Genomic DNA, 14,842 nt, shown 5'->3' on the forward strand with positions numbered 1-14,842 from the left:
TCTCCCCTCCTAAATTCTAAATTCTAATTTGCTGCGCATATTCCCCAATTCCTATCAAAAGGTTCTTTCCTTCCAAACTAAAATTCTAATTTCTTTGATTAAAAATGGTGTTTTAGTCAAGATAATTTTTTAGATTGTCATAACTCATAATTTTGATATTTGAGATTTAAAATCGGTACGAGTGGTCTTGAATTGTTTATTATCAATCATTTTGGTCATTTTTTAAACAAAAATCCCTCAACTTAAAGGAGATTTTTCACGGAATAACCAAAATGATTGAGGCGGACAATCTCAGAGATGACTTGTATCGATTTTAAATCTCATATACCAAAGTGAGAAGTTATATCAATCTCATGAATCATTTTTGTTAAAAAACCATTAAAATATACCAAAATTCTAATTTCTTTTAAGCAATAAGAAAGCCAAGGGCGGCAAGTTATTTTTGCAGTGTTTTGTTGCTCGTCTCTTCTCTCAACTTTGTTATTGTTTTTTCTTAATACAAAAATATATACTAAGTCAAGAGTGTAGGAATAAATTAGTTCGGACATAGATCCTCTCCGGATCCATGCATCCTAATCCTAGAGATCCTCTCTGGATTGATGGATCCCTAGGATTAGGATGCATGGATCCAAAGAGGATCCATGTCCAATTAGTTCGATGTTGTTATTCATAAGATTTAAATTTAAGTTTTTTGATACATTAATATTATCTATACTAAAGGATGAGAAAATGAGTTAGACCTCAAAATAGGCTAGCCATAATAATCTGTATTAAATTTGTGTTTGACGAGAGTCGCATTCAAAACTTGTACGAGCAATTTCTTATTCCATTTTCTTTTCAAATTAAAACTTTATTTGATAATTTGTTTTGCTTCTTAATTTTAAAATTGTCACAATTTTTTTCTGGTCAAACAATAAATTTGTTATATTAAATGTTAAATTAGCAGTTGATAGGGTTCAATCCCACCGTGGTGGAAGGATAACATCCCTCTCAACCGGTAAAATTCTCAAACAAATATCTGTTTTCAGAAAATAAAAAATTTGTAATTCTCAAACAATCTGTTTTTAATTTTCAAATGATAACTAATAAATATTATATAGATAGAGAGTTTACTCCACGTCCAAATAGTGGGCCTCACTCCTCAGACGGAACATAGCAGAGAGAGAGAGAGAGAGAGAGAGAGAGAGAGAGAGAGAGAGAGATTGTGAGCCCCACAACCTGACTCGGGAAAAAAGGTCTCCTCAATGCAACGTTGGGCTGCATTCGACGCCCAGATACAGAATCCAGGCCCTAGGCCCGCTAAGCATTGGCTCGTTCTGATATTGGGCTACCTAGCCATGTTCACGGTGAGCCCACAGTTGCATGATTGTGTTCCTCTTGCATCTGTATAATTTGTGTGTATTAATTAACTAAATAATCATTATTAGTAAATTAAGTAACAATTAACAATCAGATCAAGATTCAAGACGTTTTACATTTTTTTTTTGTTGACTCCATTTCTTTGAAATTAATATCATATTATCTGTAAGATATGATCATGGATTCATGGAGGTGGACTTGTCTTTCGCAGCTAAGTTTAGCTGTCATTCTTAAATTGGTGATTTTCGGGTTAGCTGTGCTGGTCAACATTTCTCTGCCTACTCAAATTTGTATTTACATTTAAATATCATCACACGGTTTCAAATGAAGAGTCGACATCCTCTTTAGATCTCTGTGTTTGGAGTCTAAAGATCTGGAAATTTGGATCGTTGAAGAGAGAAAATAGTGATACAGATCCTTAGTTTGTAAGAGATGGATTAGTGAAATAGACTACTAAGGATTGTAAAATTTAAAATAAGTGATCCAAATCTCCTTGCCGGTCGGTTCCGGAGAGATCTCAATTCTCAAATGATGGCTATGATAAAGACAAACGCATACAACTTGTCATGAAGGGCAAAGAGTTGAAGCATAATAAGAGAATTGTAAAATCATCTAATTAGAGATAGAGATTCAGAGAAATTAGTACAGCCCTAGCTACATACTAAAAAGAAAGAAAAAAAAAATATTTGCGTCACAATCAATTGATAAACCATGAGGCGGTAAAACGACCGAGTTTTACTATTTTCTTAATAATTGTAATGTGATATTTGAACTTGAGATATTGTTTAACGTTACAGAAAGAAGTACTACTATATTAATAACATGTTTCCTTGTTCGTAATCCATGATAATAATTGAATTAATGAGGAATTAGAATTGGAATTCACATTAAAGTTGTTTACTAATCTATCTCAATTTGGAGTAAGAATAATATTGATTGTATATAAGTTGTTTATTGATTTCTCTCAATCAATTTTCAAACTACTTTGATTACTAAAAGGCTTTTTAGCCAAAATAGTTCCTAAGATTTGCATAACTCCTCACTTTGGTCCCTAAGATTTGAAATCAATAGAATTGGTCCCTGAGTTTGTCCACCATCAATCATTTTGGTCATTCATTGAAAATCTCCATCAAATAAGAATAAAATGACCAAAATAGCCTTAATTTTTGTCAAATCATTATGGCCTATTGTTTGTTAAATCAAGGGTATATTTGTTATTTTGATTCTTATTTAACATAATTTTGCATTGGAATGACCAAAATGATTTATGGTGAATAATCTTAGGGACCACTTCTATTGATTTTAAATCTCAGAGACCAAAATGAGGAGTTATGCAAATCTTAGAGACCATTTTGGCTAAAAAGCCTTACTAAAATGTTCTTTTTATTTTAGGTAAGCTTGGAAGTTTAGGAATAATACAAGGATAAAGTAGATAAAAAATGAATTTCTAATGTGTTGTTTATTCAAAAATTAGAATCCCACTTCCTAGCCGATCAAGAATCGAGTTCCCCCAAAATTAGAAATTGAATCCGATTTCTGATATTGTATAAGCTCCATTTTTACTTTCATTCCTGTATAATTCATAAACACAAAGACTGGTAATCGAGGTCCAACATTTTATTTCCTCATTAGTAAACATAGCATAAGATGAGCTAGTTGGTTTATTACAAGGCTCCATATTTTTTTTTCCACATTGCTAGATTAGGTTTGAAAATGTTCCGGGGACAACGGCTATTAATACAGGACAGTCCTACACCGTCTCCAAGTCCAAGCCAGCAGCATATATGAGAAACATTATAAATATGTATATTATATATAAAAAAACATTAAAACACACAAAAAACCAAACAGATACCGAAAAGCAAAGCAAAGAAAAAAAAATCAAATCAAAGCGGAGGTGAGCGGTGGTGGGGTGAGTAAAAGGTGCAGACTCCCAAGTCTCTCAGTCTCAGAAGAGACGATGAAATAAGAAAATATAAGAAGGTTCCAGGAATCAAGGGTCAAGCTCATGTGCCTTTAGACCCACAAGACAAGGAAAATCCAACAAGCACCAAAAGGTTTTAAGCTTTTTTCTGTTTCCCTCTTCTCCTTCACTGAAAGTCACTGCCAAAAAAAGCTACTTTTCCCAGAAGTAGTACTTCTACTTGCACTGCATTTTTTGTTTTTTAAGTTTTGTTAGTCTTTGGCATTTTTTACAACATTTTTAGTTGGTGCAATGAGAGCTGCCAGAGAAGCTGGAACAAGAAGAGGAAGCAGAAATGGTCGTGGAGAAGCTAGAAGCATTGCGACTTTCGTCTTCTGGCTCGTTTTAATTTTTGCTCAAACCAGTAATTTGGTGGTTTTTGCCAGTACTACTACTACTAGTACTATTCACGACGATGGGTGGACTGGCCGGATAATGAGTTCGCCGCCGCGGAAAGCACGATTTCTGGGCAAGGTATCATTTTATGCACCTTCGAACAGTCCATCTCACCATGTTCATCATCTTCCGGCGACCAACGGTGACCCGGACAAGCTATACGGAGAAGACAAGAGAATAGTTCATACAGGTCCAAACCCTCTTCACAACTAATTAATATCGAAATCAATTACCTTTTTTATTTCGATATTAGTGGTTGTGTGGTTAGGGTTTACTTTGTCGCTGGGCGGCCGCTGCGGCTGCCGTTGCTGCTCCTCCTCTTGTGTATTCCAGTACGTACTACTGCTAGCTTAGCTATAGGTAGCTAGCTAGATTTTTCATCAACTGAAACTGTGTAACATCTTTATGTCATCAGTTTTTTTTTTTTTTTTCCTTTAATTTTTGTTGTTTCTGAGGTAGAAAGAATGAGAGCATGACTTTAGCCTTTTCCGGTAGGGTTTGATGATTAGGGGTTATGGGCAGAGAAGCAAATGCTGAGAATAGTAAGAGGAAGGAAAACAAAAATTGGAAGGGCTAGCGTTAATAATGCTCTTGTTTTCTTTTTGCAGTGACTCATAAAATTGTTCTTACTTACCCTTTCTCTCTCTACCTTCTGTATATTTAGAAATTCTTTTAATTTGTGAGAGAGCTTCAATTCATTGCTGTCCCTAGTTATTATATATTTTTTTGTCCTCTTTAATTTTGTTCGTGTCGTGGTTCAGAGCTTCCCATAACCCTAGACATAATTCACAATGTTGCAGCACAGAATGTATAGCTATAGAGTCAAATCTTAGCTAGAATGTGAATGCCTTTTGGATAAAGTCTATAGTGTTGGATTTAGGGCTTCTTGTTTTTTATGCAAAAAATACTAAACCCATGAACTTCTAAACTGTAAACTAAATGGGGAAATGATTGCCACATTTGTGTATTTCTGTCTTTTAATTCTTCTTTGACGTATTCAAATTAAAGATTAGAAATGAATTGAAATATGCGTAAAAAGACATAAGATGAAAATAATATATATCGTGTATAGTTCTATAGTTAGCCAAATCCGAAGTTCCAATTAGAGGAATTTCACCCATTGCCAAAGACTTCTCTATTTATCTTAGTGCTTATTCTCCATGATTATGCATGTTACGCAGGGTTTGCAATATATTTAGACCTAATCACCCAGCACTGATTCAAAGCACGACCATGACCACTGGTCTAAAGACATCTAGTATTCAACCTGCTAGGGCAAAACATGAACGTCTAATAATGAGCCACGTGGGCAAGTAGGGGCATGGCTCATGTGGTTGCAAGTCCTTCGAAATAAATATGGGCTGGGAATTGGACAATTTTTGATTGATTGTTCCTAGATCTGCATTTGACTTAAATGCGTCATTTTTTTTTTATTTTTGCCCTCATAGAGGATGCCTGTTTTTATGGGCCAACACGCTTCCTCAGTATTTAGGGTGCTATTCCCCCAACATGTATTAATGGTGCTGAAGGTTTTTTTGCCTGGAACAGTCATCGGGGCACTCCCCCATTTTTCACACTTCCAAAAGCCACCACCCATTCCTTGGAAAGAAACTTGCAAAGAGGAACTCCGACCACGTCATTTGTGCGAAGATGTGAAGTTAAAGTTGTATATCACTGGAAAGTTAAAAAGCATACATATATGGGCAACGTAACTTAGGTCACTTTTTTTTTCTTTTTTTTTTCTTTTCTAAAAAGCATTACACGCTAATTAGTTTTGAGGTGAGAATAGCTTCTATCGACATAAAACTTTTTACATTTTGATCTCATTTGACCTCACGTTTGTTCTATCTAATGCGAGAGTTGTCCTAGAACTATAATCCACACAATAATAAATGTTTCAACTATGTATTTGTATTTAAGCTTAACCCTCGCTATTGGCGTTGGCGCTTTTTCTTTACATAAAAAAAGGGAAATAGAGCTTTTGCCTGTCAGACCACCTCTCTCTTTTTTTACTTTTACTTTGAATATGATTTTTATTTTGTTGTGCTTAAACAACACCGTAGCCGTCTGCAACAGTAACTACAATAGTGGAGGCAAGGTAAGCCAATTCTCTCGACATTGGGTCAATATGGAGATTCAAGATCTGAAGAGCTCAAATTAAAGCCATGAAACAAGTAGCTACTCCTACTACTGCAATTGGGAGGGGTATGGCTAAAATCCTTGCTCCGGTGGATGGAGTTGATCTTAGGTTTTCGCAGCTCATAGATGTTTCGACAAAAAGATGAGAGTAAGGCAGCTTCTATTTCCTTTTTTTTTTTTCTAAGCGGATCTGGGCGTGATGATGTCAAGAAAGAGCCACGTCACCTAGAAGTGAACCTGAATAGCAAGTGGAAGGGTGCCCCTCCCCGATCTCAAGAACTCGAGGAGGTCAGACCTAGAGTTTTAGGACAACTCTTGTTGCCTTGTTTAGTAGGGGCGCACTTGTTAGATTTGAATTTAAGGGCAGCCACACTGGTGGTACTTTAGATGCATCTTTTAACTTAAGCTTTGCATAATGGAGTATTAGTTGTTCCCTCAATGTTTTCAATGTCACCTGTGGACAAAACAAAGTTCAAGTTCTCAAGGTTAGATCCACAATTAAACAAAGCCATGGAAACTTCCTTGGAATTGAGTTTGTGTAGAAAACTAAGAGCCCGCAAACCCAAAATTGGCCAGAGAACAGAAAAAGCTATTTATTTCAGCAAGTATATCTAATCAAGTAGTTTTTGATTACTTAATTAATTAGAGTTCAAAAATCAAAAGATTCTGGTCTGGTCGTCACCTAATAATAAAGATGTCGATTAATTAGAGGTTAATAATTTGTTTGGGAAAATTAGTTATTTAGAGTGGGCATTTCCCCATGAAATGAATGTTTGCTTGGAATCGTTCATAAATGTGCTATGAGATGTTAAAGAGGGTCTGATCGAAATGCAACCACCTCATCTCTCTCTTTTTCAACTCCCATAAAACCCGTTTATTGCTTCCACCCACCCCAAATATTTTCGAACTCAAATCTTCGACACTCATTTGCATGTAGTATGTAGTCTTTTTGTAGTCTATATCGTTGATTGACACGTATTAAGTTTATGACAACAAATATAAGGAAAGTTAATTTTATGAATATGTGTCAATCAATAATAGAGGTCCGAGACACCGCACTGGCTGACAAGTTGGTTGAAGGGCCAAGTTTATCACAAAATCAACAACCAAAAAATTTTACTTCATCATATATGCTATCAATGGAGGTCGCATTCACCATCATTAAACTTGGTGATGGTCGATTGAAGTTGTGGATGATATCGTTAGAGATAATCGGTTTCAAGGATTGATATCCTACAAAATTTTCTTCAATTCTCAGTAAATTTATTAAAGATACAATATAATCTACATTGAATTTGTGATCTTTCCGAGTCTCAAAAAGAAGTTTTGGGTAAGATTAAGAAACACTTTATAATGAGGTATATGCTACAAAATACATTGTTATCAGAATGTTTCATATTAATAATATATCATGTATAAGTTTTTCTTTATCGAATGTTATATTACTGACACAAGACATCATAATAAAATTATACTAGTGCCCGTGAAAGTTAATTTCAAAACTCAAAGCCCAATACAATCATAATAATATAAGATAATATGCACTAACAAACAAGTAGATTAAAACCTTGGGGAAGTCAGTGGTACTTTTTTTTTGGTAAAGCTGGATTTCATTAATAACAAGGAGTAAAACAGAGGAGCCAAAAACGCAAAAGCTCCACTCTCAGCGGGGAGGTGAAAAGTACTTGTACTTGGTGATTGACCAAAAGAGCGCATGCAGGGCTTTCTCTTGCATTTCCTTTCGTTTAACGACAAAGACATGTTTCTTGGAAGAATGATACGACTGAGTGAGGGCATTTGGTCCCTTTGATTTACACTTCTTCAAGTAGTAATTTGGGGAACTTCCAAGTTGGGTTTTGTGACAGCTTCGAATTTGAGATTTTGCATTATTATATTTATTTTGACAACACAAGAACATCTACGGTTTTTCCCTATTCATAACTTGTTTACCACGAGTTATAGCCCATTTTATAAAAATATCATTTTTTTGAATTTTCGCAAGATCTTTTGTTTGTGCTGGATTATGGTATAAGTCATTAAAGAGTTGGATATAAGTAGTTTTCTTGTTGATGCTGGAAGACAAAAAAATTAATATGAAACACTAGCAGGTACCATAACATTGCCAATACAGAGTTCCCTCGACCAAAACATCCCCGAATGAATTTTAAGAAGCTTATAGTGTGGTTGATATTGAGAAGGGACTTGGGGTACTCAGGGAGCATAAAGGAGGAGAGAGACGTCCCGAGGTTGCATGTAAGTCTTTCTTCGCAAAGAATTGCCCAAAAAGGTAGGCTCTCATATCAGATGAAAACTTTTAATGTTGGCAGATCATTTTGTTGGCTTTTATTGTATATTTAAATTGCTCAAGCTACAGTTGCATTCATGGTTTTTATTTCACAGAAATGGAAGTTCTCTCATATATGTAGAGGAAGAACAAACAAGAAAATACCAAAAAAAATAGAAGTCTGCCTCTTTACCTCAAGGCCTTGCTGTATTTGCTAGAAATCTTTCTCTTACTTTCTTGACTTTTGTAACAGCAATATGTGACGCACACCATGTCACATTTCTCTTCACTACTAGCAGGAAAAATCACAACGTTGATTTGTTTGTCAACCAAATTTGATCTCCTTCGAGATAATATTATGAACAAAATTTCAACGAAAATAGAAAAAGTAAATTAATCAAGTAGCTAGAAACGTTACATGATGCGGTATGTCCAACCGTAGCAAGGGTCTTGATTAATAGATGCCGCTTTTCCCCAGATCGGAAAGCCAAAGTCAAAAGAATGTGCAACGATATCTTGATCAAGAAGGACAATGCTTGCCTTTATATCACAGTGAACTGCAGATGACGAATAACCATGATAGAGATGTGCAAATGGTAAGGCAACACCCACTGCGGCGTTTAGCTTCTGCAATCTATCAGTTGTGACAGTGAAGCCATTTTTCAAGGCTTCCATTAGGCATGCTAAGGAGTCAGGAACAAATTAGAACAACTGGTAACGGTTTTTAAGAATGTTTCATATTCTGAGCTGAAAGTCCTTGGTGCTGTAAACGAACTTGACTGAAAACATTATCAACCAATGTGATATGCAGAAGTTCATGCTGGAAATCCACCTTTTTGGCATTTGCTAAAGATGAGATTTCTGTTGGCCTGTCGGCATCGATTCTTTGTCCTTCGTCCTTTGATATGTCAGTACATGGCGCAAAAGCTAGTGCAAGTATTATTTATGTAGCCAATAATAAGTTACCCTTCTGCAATAGTTGGTATCCGTTGTGAGCTCATCAGTGGTTCTTCTGCTATTTCTTGCGATCACCAAAAGTTGTTGCACGAACAATCTCCATTTCGAAAATGATGAAAACGGATTTTATCTCTCATGAAAATCTCCCTTTTGGTAGCTCTGGAGACAAACTCACGAAAACTATGGCAGTCCAGTCGTCACATATCCTCAAATTCTTCACCACCCTAAATGCAACGGCAAGCTTTTCACTGTGAGTGCTCACCGTGGCTTCCTTTTCCTCCATGTCCAGATGAAGGATGAAACACAGAACTGGTATTTGGAATTTAACCTATACTCTTCACTTGTGTCAATAAGTCCTTCAACTTCTCATATATTTCTGCCGACTCTGGGTGCAACTTTTCTGCACCTTAGAACATATGAAAGTTTCCATTTCATTCAACCGAGCTGGCCTGTGCAAAACTTGCACACTTGTGTGGGAGTCGAATTCTAAACTTGAGCTCAAGTAATGATCCAACAAGTTCACCAAAAAAAAAATCAACTCAATTCCAAACCAAATAAATTCCCACACCAAACCAAGACGAAGTCAGGTTTCCATCTATTTAAATTATATTTTGTAAATCATATAACATTATTGTTAATAATTAAATTATTAATTAATATGCTTATTTTTATTAATTTAATCTAAAAATTAATCAGCTTAACATTACTCCTATTAAGTTTTAGATAAGGCGACCGAACTGAGCCGTCCTAACAACATTTTTAGACATATTAACGGGGATACAGTCGGAGACTTGACCAAAATATCAACGAGGGTGTTTCAGTAATTTCAGATGTAACTGGTAATTAACCTCAGCCGCATCGCGCAGTTGCTCTGGGTTCGGTGCTCCACTGCTCTAGTGCTCAGGCATGGCTGCCCAATCACCATTCGGGTGGTCGTGGAACTCATCGATTGGCCCCACCACCGCCACCACCGCCGCCACCGCCATCAAATGCTCTTCTTCTACTAACTCCTCAACTTTCTCTTCCTTCCACACAAATCCCCGGAAACGACCTCGTTTAACCGCTTCTTCTTCTCCTCCTCCTCCTCCTTCTTCTTCTCCTAGTAGTAGCTCTAAACCTAATGCCAAACAGGGACTTAGAAAGCCAGTGAAATTGGATGGGCGGAATCCGAATCCGAAGCCAACCACATTGGTTAAAAATTCTAGTGAAAATCGATCGCAAGACGAAAGGAGAGTAACGACCTTGAGCTTCAAGTCCTTGTTCGGCAAACGATATCTGTGGCGTAGGATCTTTTTCGCTTCCAAGAAAGTTAGGAGCATCATCTTGCTCAACGTCATCACTGTCGTTTATGGTAAAAAGCTTCTTCCTTTTAAAACCTTAATAATATTTTCATAAATTATTTTCTGCTTAGTGTTTGATTGTTCGTAAAAACCATGAAAATGTGGAAAAATATTTCATTTGATCATACGCAATGTAAAATTTCGAATTTTTGAGCAAAAGTAGAAAACTTTAGAAGTATGTGTATAAAGGGAAATGAAGTATGTTTCACTCATTTTGTTCGCTTGTTGTAGCCAGTAATTTCTCGATTGTAAAAGAGGTGGAAGCCGTCATGGACCCGGCAGCCTTCACTGTTGTGCGGTTTGCTGTGTCAGCCATTCCGTTCATCCCATTTGTTTTCCAAGCTCGAGGCGATGCTCAGACATGTAAAGCAGGGATTGAGTTGGGTTTCTGGGTCAGTCTTGGGTATCTCATGCAGGCACTGGGATTGCAAACTTCAGATGCTGGTCGTGCATCGTTTCTGTCCATGTTCACTGTAAGTACCTTAATTAACCTTCTATGCATATATGGGAAGGCAAATTTCTTGCTTTCTGGGAGTACCTGAAGGTACAATGTTTGGCATTTTCTTTTTGAATTTAACAGGTAGTTATAGTTCCCTTGCTTGATGGCATGTTAGGAGCAATAGTTCCTGCTCGTACCTGGTTTGGAGCTTTTGTGTCTATCATAGGAGTTGCAATGCTGGAATCCAGTGGATCTCCCCCCAGTGTAAGTTATTTTTACCCTTTTTAGATGTATAGAGAATCATCATCATGTTTTATAATTTTGGTGATCAGTCTGTCTCACTTGCTCTTAGTCAAATTGTAACAAACAAAGCCTTTCAGGTTGGAGATTTGTTGAACTTCTTAAGTGCTGTGTTTTTTGGTGTCCATATGCTAAGAACTGAGCACATTTCAAGAAACACAAAAAGTGAAAATTTCTTAGCTCTGCTCGGTTATGAGGTTAGTATATGCTGTCCTTATGCTATGTCCATGTTAATTACATCGTGATTAATGCTACTTGTTAATCTTCATTGGTGGTGTGGACAGTTCTAAGGTTCTAAGATTCCATTCAGGTATGTGTTGTTACTGTCATGTCAACAATATGGTACTGCGTTGGAGTAGGGTTGGGTGGCCTCCAAGATTTTAACCCATCGTTATGGACGTGGGGGATGTTCTGGGAATGGATGGTTGTGTTCCCATGGATACCTGCACTGTACTCGGGCATATTTTCAACTGGTCTATGCTTATGGGTAGAGGTATGTGCAAATGCTGATCTGAGAGTGTGTCATCTTATCGCCTGTATACAAAATTAATATTTGTAAATTATAGGACCTCTGGTTGAGTATACTACTTATGCTGTTTCGAAACAAAATAAACTCTCCAATATTGTTTTTTTTGAAACGCATCTTTTTAGCTTAAAGTTTTGATGGAAAGTATTTTTTCTAGATGGCCGCAATGCGTGATGTATCAGCAACAGAAACAGCAATAATTTATAGTTTGGAGCCGGTCTGGGGTGCTGCTTTTGCATGGTTTCTCCTTGGGGAAAGGTGGGGTGCTACTGGTTGGGTTGGCGCTGCTCTGGTGCTAGGTAAAGTACTCTTTACCTCTGTTTAGAGGGAATAAAAAAAAACCTTTACCTCACAATTTATCATTAGCTAGTATTAGTAAACTACCAAGTATACCATCAATAAGCGCAATGCTTTGAATTTAACAAACTGTCAGCAGCAAAGATATATCCAGTTTCATGCTAGATGTTCGAACCACCTTTTACCGTAGAAAAAACAGTGGTTATATAGGATTGAACATAGACGTTATATTGGTTAGAAGTTTACCAAGCTTCAGTACCATTATTCAAACTTAAACTTTGACATACTTCTTAGTTCTTTATAAGTTCCCATGGGGATCATGCGGCATCCTTGTGGAACCTGATTATTCCCTTGTGTCTTTGACTTTAAGTTTTCAACCTTTTGGACAAAACTTTGAGCTTCTTACTTCTTACGGTAATTTTAATCCAATCTGAGGTACAACGTATGCGCGACTAAGCCAGCTCATTTGGTTATATCATGAAGGACCAATGCATTATCCTTTCCCCCGCACTTCAGCTCCCCAAGCATCTTGTAGGTTGATGTATACTTGTTTGTTTTTGATATGCATTATTCATGTTTACTTTTTGTTTCTCTGCAGGTGGAAGCCTAACAGTGCAGATATTTGGTTCAGCATCTCCTTCAAAGTCTTACAAAGATGAAAACAATAGTAAGAAACTCGATTACCCCGTGGTTTCAGATAAACATAATCGCCTTTCTGCCTCTCCGGTTACAGTTAGTTCCAGAAAAGATAGATCTGCTAAATAAGTGATCAATACCTCATGTTTACAAAGATGATCTCAATTATGCATGGCTGATGTGCACAGTTACTGATTACATCATACAATTAGGATTTCGAATCTCAAAAGTATGATATACTATCTAGATATTGGATTACGTTTTTGGTTCTCTTTTCATTTTCAATGGACTGGGCAAATGGTTGTAGGACATTACAAATCCTTTTTGCTGAAAGTAACAGGAAAATCAATGTGATCGATCGTGTTGTTCTACTATACATGGCCATTTGAGACATTTCACGTGTCAAGCCTTATGTCGATGGTGTTGATTTTACTATTTGAGCAACAAAATTTGTAATTGTCCTATAACAACCAATTTCTCTTGTTCTTAAATTCATTTCATGATGATCCACATATAGAAATTTATTATCTTCCTAATTAACTCATTGTGTCTTGTGTTCAAACTATTTCCCTCTTCATAGTTTAGATAAATTTGGATTATCCTATGGCTTGTCCAAAAAAAAAAAAAAAAATATTCAACAGCAAACACTTGTTAGGTTAAAGGGTGGCAGGTTTCGGTGAAGCTGTGATGAAGAGTAGCGGTGAAGTAGTTGCGATGGAGGGATCTCGACATCGAGGAGGGATTGAAGATTGAGGACGTGGAGCGTCAGAGCACAGAGGAACATGACTTAAGTTAGGAGAGGATTGAACTGCAGCGATGAGGACGAGGAGGAAAGGAATACACTAAGGGGGCGTTTGTTTAACCTCGTTAGTTGGGACTGGACTGGACTACTTAATAACTTAGTCCCATGTTTGGTTTGTATTGGGACTAAGTTAAATGGGACTAAAGGGACTCACGTGGATTAGAGGCCTCGCTAGGAGTTCTTAGCAAGACCCTCCACAAACCACGGGACTTGCTAAAACCATCTTTGCTTAGCCCCTTTCGCTTCGCCCCTGCTTCTTGTTCTTCGCTCCCGCATCCATTTTCATCTTCCTCATCTCTGCTTCGCCCCTCTACGAGTTATGGGCTACGTTCTTTTGGATCTCAAAGGAATTTGCTTTGATTTGCAGATCGTGGGGAGGAAATGGGCATCGTGGCAGCAATTTGCTTCGAGCATCGTCGTGACCGCCATGGATGCCAAGCTTTTGCAAGCTTCAGTTCCCAACGTTTCAGCCCACAACGCATCAAGGTCTCCAATACCCACTTCCTATTTGGTCTCCCTCATCATTTCTAACATCCCGATAATTTTTTCCCGATCAAATCCTTGAAGAAAACTGCTCCATCCTGTCCAAGTTTCTTATTCTTCTGCAACCTTTCCCATCAGGTAAAGACGATTGCTTTTTTTTTTTTTCCTCAATTTTTTAATTTTTTTTTTTCAGGTGGGTTTGCTTGGTGCTATGTTGTTGCTAATTAGCGAGACCCCTCGACTACCACCGGATTACTAAGACCTTTCTTTTCTCTCGTGTCGTCCCACTCGACTCCTCACTCTGCTCGACTCGTCATCCTGCTTGACAAGCTCGCTGGACCATCCCGGACCACCGCTGCGTCCTCGTAAATCACAGCTTCCTCTGCCACTTTCTCTTCTTAGTTTTCTTCAGTTTTGTTTTGAAGATTCATGAAATTATTACCGGGTTTTGATAGATTTTTGGTTTTGATCGAATTGTGGGTTTGATTGATTTCTCAGATTTGATTGGTTTCTGGGTTTTGATTTTTGGTTTTGACTGCTACCCATTTGTTTTCAATTTATTTGCTATTTTTCCTTTTATGAAATGAAATACAAAGTTGTTTTATGTAAATTCTGACCTGTTTTGTTATTAACTCATTAATTTTTGCAGGTATATGATCTTACCTAGTTAATTAGTACCTTTTACATTAAGGCTTATGGTAGTCTTACAAGAATCCAACGAATTGAGTGGAACTGTCGGTGAGGGTGAAACCAATGTTCAAGAAATCTTAAACGAGGCTTGTTCATCTTCTAAATTGCAAATTTGGTTCTATTTGCCTATCAATTTGAGTGGTTGAAAGTTTGATAATTCTCCAAGTTGCAGAAGCACCTGCAATTCATGAAGAAGAAGAGGGCTATGCCCTTTTATTTTTCCATATATTC

The 14,842-nt window shown here is 37.1% G+C and overlaps 1 protein-coding gene across 1 annotated transcript; it reads left to right on the forward strand.

Moving 5' to 3' along the window:
• Positions 1 to 9,889: 9,889 nt before the first annotated feature.
• LOC103943028 lies at positions 9,890 to 13,029 on the forward strand. The gene is made up of 7 exons (XM_009353220.3): positions 9,890 to 10,449; positions 10,670 to 10,911; positions 11,019 to 11,141; positions 11,258 to 11,374; positions 11,488 to 11,670; positions 11,861 to 12,002; positions 12,599 to 13,029. Exons 1-7 carry the CDS (start codon positions 10,005 to 10,007, stop codon positions 12,763 to 12,765), a joined length of 1,419 nt encoding a protein of 472 aa, XP_009351495.2. The 5' UTR covers positions 9,890 to 10,004; the 3' UTR covers positions 12,766 to 13,029.
• Positions 13,030 to 14,842: the final 1,813 nt, after the last annotated feature.

This window comes from the organism of the source record quoted next, unplaced genomic scaffold, assembly GCF_019419815.1.
Source record: "Pyrus x bretschneideri cultivar Hongxiangsu unplaced genomic scaffold, Pyrus_bretschneideri_v1 Contig22, whole genome shotgun sequence".
NCBI lineage: Eukaryota > Viridiplantae > Streptophyta > Magnoliopsida > Rosales > Rosaceae > Pyrus > Pyrus x bretschneideri.